The sequence below is a fragment of the Emericellopsis cladophorae genome, assembly GCF_022114955.1.
Source record: "Emericellopsis cladophorae strain MUM 19.33 chromosome Unknown NODE_12_length_473309_cov_116_543296, whole genome shotgun sequence".
In the NCBI taxonomy this organism is placed as follows: domain Eukaryota; kingdom Fungi; phylum Ascomycota; class Sordariomycetes; order Hypocreales; family Bionectriaceae; genus Emericellopsis; species Emericellopsis cladophorae.
In genome coordinates, this window is record NW_026250937.1 from 309,373 (window position 1) to 318,440 (window position 9,068).

At 52.5% G+C, this 9,068-nt stretch overlaps 2 protein-coding genes across 2 annotated transcripts; one reads left to right on the forward strand and one right to left on the reverse strand.

Annotated features, from left to right (window-relative positions):
• Positions 1 to 2,027: 2,027 nt before the first annotated feature.
• Positions 2,028 to 3,531, forward strand: J7T54_003637 (Delta(12) fatty acid desaturase-like protein; the record flags this gene model as incomplete). The annotated part of the gene is made up of 2 exons (XM_051505141.1): positions 2,028 to 3,066; positions 3,122 to 3,531. The coding sequence occupies 2 exons, from the start codon at positions 2,028 to 2,030 to the stop codon at positions 3,529 to 3,531; spliced, it is 1,449 nt and encodes a 482-aa protein (XP_051363481.1).
• Positions 3,532 to 4,231: 700 nt separating this feature from the next.
• On the reverse strand, positions 4,232 to 8,058 carry J7T54_003638 (Multidrug resistance-associated protein 1; the record flags this gene model as incomplete). Its single annotated transcript, XM_051505142.1, has 7 exons — positions 4,232 to 4,526; positions 4,602 to 4,979; positions 5,192 to 6,461; positions 6,509 to 6,671; positions 6,724 to 7,514; positions 7,571 to 7,804; positions 7,848 to 8,058. The coding sequence occupies 7 exons, from the start codon at positions 8,056 to 8,058 to the stop codon at positions 4,232 to 4,234; spliced, it is 3,342 nt and encodes a 1,113-aa protein (XP_051363482.1).
• Positions 8,059 to 9,068: the final 1,010 nt, after the last annotated feature.

Sequence of the window (9,068 nt, forward strand, 5' to 3'; positions counted from 1 at the left end):
ATTTTTTCTTCGCGTGATTGGATGCCTAGGGAGTATGTTGTTTGATAGTGGCGTTCTCTTCAAACGGGCCTTGATCTGTACGTAGAGCCAAGAAATTTGTAACAAGAAGGCAAGGACAAATTGATGTGGCTGAATCAATAAATAGTTTGAAGCTATTGCCCAAACTAGAATCGCCCACCAGCCAAATATGCTTACTTACAATGTTGTGGACCATAAGAAAAGCCTATTAACATCGAAAACTATTCTCCGGGCCAAATGAACAATAGACTGCAATTAGACGCTCGTCATGACAACAATCACATAACTGTTGCAGGGTAAGGGACCGGCAACCGCAGGATGATCTGATCCGAGTCCACTGGCACTGGCACTGGCAGTCCTATTGGTGGGGACGTGAAGAATCGCGGGGCGAAATCAGGGGTTCGTGGGAATTCCTTGGCTGCGCTTGGCATACCATCTTGAATAAGGCCAGCCGCTACTGGCTAGGTAAAAAATGGCAGCGCTTCACGACCCTGCACGTGGGGCAAGCATAGACGCCCAACAAACATCCCCAACAACGTCGAGCGCCCGCGAAAAGTCGGATCATGGCAAAGGCAAATGTTTACCTGACAATGCAAGTGAATGTCCACCGAAAAGGCAGAGGAGCATGTTGACTTCTCAAGAAGCCTCGTTGAAATATCCTATGAGAATTTACGAGTCAGCTCAAAGTAGAGGAGGGCTCTGAGGTTGGCCACCACGGCGAGTCGCGATTCCACTATCAGCTGTTAGTGTTAAGCGTGGCAAATGCTTGACTTTGCAGTCTTTCCAACGCCAAGGCGCTGCCGACAGCAACTGCAGCTCAATGTTCCCGCGTACGATCGTAAACTGGCGGCGTTGTGGTGTGCAGCCCACCGTGAGGGTAGCCGAGAAAAAACGCATGTGACGATGATGCTGTGTCTCGGTAGCCCAGGACAAGGACAGGTAATAGCACGAAGAGCATATGCCTTCCCAAACCTGGAAAATACCAGTGGTAAGACACTAGTTTGCCTGCGCCTCTCTAGCCTTGTGTACCGACATGATCCGATCATGCCCTTAAGCTAGGCCCAGAACCGCGTTCAACAAGAGCGGTCAACCCGTCATGGACTCATCGCCAGCTTCGCGGCATCACATGTCGACGGAGGAATGGAAGGGGCGAGTGCCTGTCGGCTGAAAGCGAGACAAGCACCCGATCTGTGCATGAGCTGACGGAAGAGGAAGAGAATTACTCGCCCTGTGACTTGAGGCGTCTTATCTGATGGTACACACGGACCCCACTTGACTCAAGCACGACTTGTAGCACCAAACCTCTAACAGTCTGATTATGTGAGAGATTCAGCACTTTGGATTGCAACCAGTGGGCTGTGAGGGCTAGACCTGACGATGCTTCCTGTGATCGATTGCATGTTCAGTCCGCCGAGAGCAGCACATGTCAGAACCAAAGTCCTGGGAATTAATTAACAAAGGTAACTGCGGATGCGCGAGCGGGAGTGCCTGCCCGCCTCAGGCTGCCTCAGTGGTGGACCGCCATTCTCAACCATTGAGAGAGCTTGATGACATCGAGTACGCCAATCTCTCCAACTGTATTTCAGAAGGGAGCCGCTTGGTCCCGCCAATCAGGGGCCTTTATTCCGCTGGCGCCATCCAGAACAGTCGACAACCCACCTGCAGTCCCTGAGAAACCCCAACAAAAAGTTGCCAAGCGGAACCTCATACTTCTGGAAGAGCCGCACAAACACACGCGCCCCTCGGCCGTCAACGGCGGTTCACCGACTCAAGTTCCAGATTTGCCGTCTGTTGTGCCAGGATGGCTGGCTGCACAAAGTGGCGTTCTGCTACAATCGGCTTGCACAGATTTTCCCGACCCAGTCTCTCCTCTAATTAATGATAGACAAAACAAGCTCATCCGTCCTGGCTAGAGTTCCTTCTTCTTCTTCCCCTTCACACCCATCCCGCCCCTTGTCTGCTTCCTCACTGCTCACCAAAGGGCCAAGCTGCTTATCGTCAAGCCCATCATGGCGTCCGCTTCTACTTCCACTGGTGCTACGAAGCCCAGCAACCCAGTGATTCGCCGGACTGTCACATCGACCACCGTGAATGACTCCGAGTCATCAGCGGCTGTCAGTCCCTCGGACTCGCCCCGCCATTCGGCCTCTTCGACATCTCTCTCCTCCATGTCCTCCGTGGACATGGGTGCGGCCAAGACTGATGAATATGCCAACCTCGTGGATCTGAACGGCAACTCATTCACGCCTCCCGACTATACCATCAAGGACATTCGCGATGCTATCCCCAAGCATTGCTTCGAGCGTTCTGCTATTCGCGGGTGGTCATACATTCTTCGCGACATGGCCTGCTTGGCGACGACATTTTACCTTTTCAACACCTTCAACATCCCCGAGTACGTCCCCAATGTTGCCGCTCGCGCTCTCCTCTGGGCCCTGTACACCATCCCTCAGGGTCTGTTTGGCACTGGCCTGTGGGTTATTGCTCACGAATGTGGCCATGGAGCGTTCTCCGCCTCCAGGAAGATCAACGATGCCACTGGCTGGCTGCTGCACTCCGCTCTGTTTGTGCCCTACTTCAGTTGGCAGATCTCGCACAGCAAGCATCACAAGGCCACTGGTCACATGGAGCGTGACATGGTCTTCGTCCCACGCACGCGTGAGCAATACGCCAACAAAGTTGGCCACCTTATTCACGAGCTGTCGGAGCTTACCGAGGAGACGCCCATTTACACCCTGTCCATGCTCATTGGCCAGCAGCTGATCGGCTGGCCTCACTACCTCATCACCAACGTCACGGGCCACAACTTTCACGAGCGCCAGCGTGAGGGTCGCGGCAAGGGCAAGAAGAACGGAGTGGGCGGAGGCGTCAACCACTTCAACCCGAGCAGCCCTCTCTACGAGCAGAAGGATGCCAAGCTCATTGTTCTTTCGGATATTGGCATCGCCTTGAACGCCGCTGTCCAGATCTACCTCGGCAACACTTTCGGCTGGGCCAACATGGCTGTGTGGTTCTGGGTACCTTGGCTCTGGGTCAACCACTGGTTGGGTGAGTCCACTTCAGGCATCAGATTGTCAACTGATAGAGCTAACATTGCAAATAGTTGCCATCACTTTCCTTCAGCACACCGACGCCACCCTTCCCCATTACACTGCCGATGAGTGGAATTACGTCCGTGGGGCTGCTGCCACCATCGACCGAGACATGGGCTTTGTTGGACGCCATCTTCTCCACGGCATCGCCGAGACACACGTTCTGCACCACTACATTAGCAGCATCCCATTCTACAACGCAGATGAGGCATCCGACGCCATCAGGCCGGTCATGGGCAAGCACTACCGCGCTGATACCGAGGGTGCACTAGTAGGTTTCATCAAGGCCATGTACAAGAGCGCCCGTACCTGTCAGTGGGTTGAGCCCAGCGCAGATGCTCAGGGCGCCGGCAAGGGTATCCTGTTTTTCCGCAACCGCAACGGTCAGGGAACTCCTCCCAGCAAAATGCAGGCGCAGTAAAGCGAGTTGAAAAGTACAACGTCAATTGGCATAGATTTGAAGACATTGTTTATTCTTCTGCTACTGCAACGAGGAGATGTTGCCTCGCTATTTATGAGACCATGATTAGACAGACACAAGGATAGATCTGAAAATCACATTTTTAGGTATTCCCACAAGCTGGCGCCTCTTGCGTTCAGGATGACGGCGCGAAAATGTTTCCGACGAGACCTCCATCGACTAGCAGAGGCTCTTGCAACCCTGTTGTTGGACCGTGTCGCGATAGTCATAAATTGGAACCCTATTGCATGGATAATCTACGCGAGGCAGATTGTCAGGGGTATCGAGGTTCTCTGGTTACGCCCGAGCATTTTGGTCATGCTCAACTGTGAGAGATGATCGCCACGAACGTGCCTTCAGCTCCTCGTTCCCACAAAATGCAACAAAGCAGGGTATTCATCTCCTCTGGCTGTTTTACGCTAGCCTGACATACGGAACCGTAGCCGGAACAGTGATGTTCGGAGGGCTCGGAAGTTTATCTAGAACACGTCTCACATGTTATGCGTCAGTATATCCGCATTGAGGAGAAGACACTTGGGAATGATTCGTAGACACAGTGCTATCATGCTTGACGCTTTTGAATTTTCGGTGCCCGTTCTACAAGCCCGTTTCTACCTGAGGCTGGATATGGTGGTCCTGACCAGCCCTGCATGACTGCTCTTCAAGAAAGCGGCGAAATGGTGTCATCCTCTGTCCTTGCTACAACTCTATCTCTGACACTCTGAACTTTGGAGGACAAGCTCTCGTAGAGCGCGGCAAATGGAGATTTGTCCACGCCTTGCTGCAGTAGCTCCCGAGGGGGCCCGAACTCGACGAGCACACCGGCGTCTAGGACTGCCACTAGGTCGAAATCGTCAAGAGCGGACTCGAGCTTGTGCACAATGGAGAGGATTGTATGATTGGAGAATCTCTCCTTCATAACCCGTCGTATAAGATCGTCTGCGTGTGCATCGACGCTGGACGAGTGTGTGAGTGACCAGTTGGAGCATATTTCGCGGTGCGGTGCATGGAGCAGACTGAAAATTGCTTACCTGCTGGTGGCCTCGTCAAGAACAATGATAGGCGAGGGACGCAGCATCGCACGAGCAATGCAGAACAGCTGCATCTGACCATGGGAGAGATGCAAGTCGTCAATCGGTGTGTCGAGGCCGCCTTTGCTGGCCACAATGTCCCACAGCTCCACGAGTTGCAGGGCATCCTCGACGGCCGCGTCCGATAGCTTCTCAGCCGGATCTGCATTGAGTCGCACGCTACTGCCGTCGATAAGAAAGGCGTCCTGTGGCACACCGACCAAGCGCGTGCGGACATCTTCTCTTGGGATGGTTGTGATGTCGATATTGTCCACGGTGATCCGGCCTTCGTGGATGTCGATCATGCGGAAGAGGCACGAAACCATTGAGCTTTTACCACTGATGCGAGAGAAAAGAAAAATTGTTAGTACTGTTGCACAACTTACTACGGGATAATTTTCAAGGCGGACATTACCTGCCCGTTCGTCCACAAATGCCAACTTTCTGACCTGGTTGGATGGATAATGATATGCCCTTAAGAACGTTCTCTGACGGCCTGCAAAGATGATCAGAATTATACCTCCGATGGTAACCCAGCTAGATGCACTCACTTGTAGCCTGCAGAGACGTTTTCGAACTCGACACCCCCCTGTGATGGCCAAGTTGGCGGAGGAACCTCCGTCTCCTGCACCTCGTGCTCCGACTTAGTGTGAGTAGTGAATGACTTGATCCTAGAGATGGCACCAATATGGGTCTCAAGATTGGTCCAGAACATCAACAAAAGCTTCAGATTCTGACTGAACAAGATGACGTTGACGAGCGCAACGCCGATGAGCCCGGGAGGCAAGACACCACGCAGCTGCGTGATCAAAAAAACCAGAAGCACAGCGATGCCTGCGACGAACATGTCGAGGACCAACGTCAGCCATCTTTGAACAGCGTACAGTAGGTAAAATGGCCTTTGGGAACGGTCCAAGAGATTGTAGAGCCTGTCCTCCAGAGCACCACGCCAGCCAAAGGCGCGCAGGGTCGCCAACCCGGTGACGGATTCGGTGAACAATGCATACAGAGGGCTCTTGGCTTCCAGATCCATAAAACGTAGTTGGCGAGACGTTCGAAGGTAAACATGCTGCACCAGCCAGAGCGCAGCAAACAAGAACGGGAATGCGATGGCAGTGTAGTACGAGCCAACGGCCACGAGTGCAAGCTGCGCGATACAAAGAACAAAGGTAGCAAAGGTATTGAGTGCTGCAATGGGGAGATCCATGTCAATAAGTTGCAAATCCTGGCTGAAGCGGTTGATTGTGACTCCAGCATCCGTGGCAGCGAAGAAGGACATGGGTGCGTTGAGCACCGTCTTCAGGAGATTGGAGTGGAAGTTCTTGCCTGACAATGGGACCATTGTGACAATCATCTGCCAGCAGCTGACGACCAGGAAAATGAGAGCTAGTCCGCCCAGCATGGCATATATTCCAAGGTAGTAGCCGAGGCGTTGGTGTGGCTCTTCCGCATTCGCTGCTGCCCACCAGTTGAGCCAGATGGTGGGGAAGGACTGGCAAAAGATAAAGGCACAGATGGCAAAGATGAAGATAAACGTGGGGAGCCATCCAATGGCGCGGATGTAGTATGTGTAGATGGCAATGTCGCCAGTCCGACGGCCAGCCTCGTCTTTCTCTTCTTCGAGTTGAGCGAGTTCATGCTTGACGGCTGAATCCTCGTCCTGAGGATCAGTCGCAGAGGGGCGTGTCCAATCCGCCGATGTAACAAGCAATTGAGAAACGTAGCCCTCCGAAGCGGATAGCTCTTGGAAGGTCCCTTGCTCGCATCCTTTGCCAGTGCCGTCGAGGCAGATGATGTAGTCGGCATAGGAAAGACGGTTGGCTAGACATTGCTTAGTATGGGATAACTGTTCATGAACCAAGACTTACATCGTGAGGAGGCAACGACGACAGTCGTACTCGACCGCCTCAGAAGACCCTTGCTGCCAAGAAGGTTATGGAAGACAACGTTCTCGGTATGAGCGTCCAAGCCGCTGAAAACATCATCGAGGATGATGGTGTACTTGCGCGCGTACACAGCTCTTGCCAAGCTCTATGGATGATTAGAAAAGACGAGTGTGGAGATTCAACCGAAGGTGGCTCACAATTCTTTGACTCTGGCCTCCACTCAAGACAATGCCTTTGCTGCCAATGGTGGTCTGGTCACCTTTGGGGAGTTGGCGAAAGTCTTGTGTCAACGCACATGCCTGCAAGACCTGCTCATACCAGCGCTCATCCACGGGAGAAAAGGCAATGATACTGGCGCGTACAGTACCATTCATGTGCCACGGGGTCTGGTCACAATACGCAATTTCGGAGCCCATGATGTGGACGTTGCCGGCCATGAGGGCTACTTCTCCCAGTATAGCCTTGAGCAGCGTAGACTTGCCGCTACCGACTGGACCGACGACCATTGTAAACTGGGAGGATGGCACCTCGATGCTGATGTCGGTCAGATTGGGATCCTTATCCGAGGCATAGCCAAAAGCACCATCTTGAATTTTGATGGTCACATCATTTTCTCTTGTGGGTGATCCTCCTTGTGCCTCACCAGCCTTGTCCACGTCCGTTTCTTGAGCCGATTTCTCATTACTCTTTTTGAATAGAGTAGATTGCGACGAGCTACTCCCACTGTTGGAAGTGTCATGAACCAGCCTCTGGTCGCTGCGGACATCGGACTCCAAGAAGGCCTGGATGCGAGAAAAACACCCAATGGATCCAACGAAGGAAGACAGAGACGTGACGAAGGAGGTGAGGGGCTCTTGAAGAAGCGCAAACAAGGAAAGGGATGTGAAGACACGGTTTGTATCTAGAGTACCCCCATCACCCTGATTACGAGCTAGGAGACTATACGCTGTGAAAGTGAAGATAGGGGCAAGGATGGGGGCAAGGTAAGCTGTGACAAGCCGCCTGGTCAGCTATAAGCGTTTCTGCGGAAGAGAGCGCACAAACCAAGTCCCATGTTCCAAATCAGAAGTCTTCGAAATTTGCCAGAGATGTGCAGCTCATCATCTCTCATGGACGAGATCCGCGCTTCGAGGACACTAGTCAAGCCACACATCTTGACCCCTTTCATGGCGCCCAGCATTTGGGACGTCACAGCGATGCGTTTTCCGATGGCTTCGAGCCACATTGCTTGGCGCGCCATGACAAAGCTCACAGCGATGATGGAGCCGACGATTGATACTGAAGAGTCAGCGGATCCTCCACTTCAAATCTGTTGACTCACCAAGCGCCGTCGCGACGGGTATTAGACAGGCTATCCCCAGCTGACGCTCGAGTAGGTAAATGGCAATGCCAATCTCGACGAGGTTCGCCCATAGATCGTGGGCGGTACGCCAGCCCATGTCGATTCGTTCGATATCGGCGCTCATCAAGGTGAGAGCTGCGGTAGGGTCTGCGGCGGTGATTGTGAGGTCTGTGGCTTTGTCGAAGAGCATCGAAATAATTTGACCGCGTGCCATGGAGATGGCACGAAATGTCAAGTGTTGGTGCTGGCCCATGGTGATCTATGTACAGTCATTGATCTGCAGCACATCCAACATCTGACGGCAGACTCACGGCAATGCCTAGATACACTAGGAACCACGCCCCAATCAGACCATATCCTTGATCTTGATCATCAGAATCGCTGTCGCGTTCAGCCCACGTGAGGGTTGTCGATATGAGGAACGGTTGGCAGAAAGTAAAGCCAATGAAACACAGGCGAGGAAAAACAATGCTCAAGATTGGGCCTTTGAGGCTAGTGACAACTCTGAACAACAAGGCGTGTTTGGATCGCGAAGAGGCTTATATCAATCAGCTCCTGCTTCAACAGGATTTGAGTTTCATCAGACTCACCGGAAGACCAGCGTTGTTGCAGCTTGGAGTGTAGGAGTGTCGACTTGAGATGCTTATCAAGATGGAACAGATCATTGATTCCCAGAGTATTGGAATATCCTGCACGGAACAATGGCAGTTGCCATGCGAAGAGCCATTTTGACAGTATACCGCTGGTAGATTCAGGTGTCAAGTTCTGGTTCGCCGATGGCAGGATGTGTCGCTTCTCTGTGACTTCCAGAGCAAGCGCCATCAGCTTGAGAACGACTGATATCAGTGATGATATAGCAACTGAACGGTTATATGGCTGCAGCCATAGTGTCCGTGTGCGAGTTGCATCAAACAGGGTCGACAAGAGGAGAAACAGGTTGATAATAGTTGAGGGGCGGTATGAGTAGAGATGCTCAACATATGATAACACCAAAAGACACAACGAGCTGACAAACGACAGTGCAGCTGCTGGCAGAGATGCCCTAGTTGGCACCGCAGTTGCCCGGGCCCAAAGCACGAGAGCAGCGACGTGAGAGGCACTGAGTAGGACATATGCGATCTAGCAGAGTTAGTTGGGTCAAAGAAGCATCATAGTTCTCCTAATGAGTCGATCAAGAAAGATGCAACTTACGACTTTCAG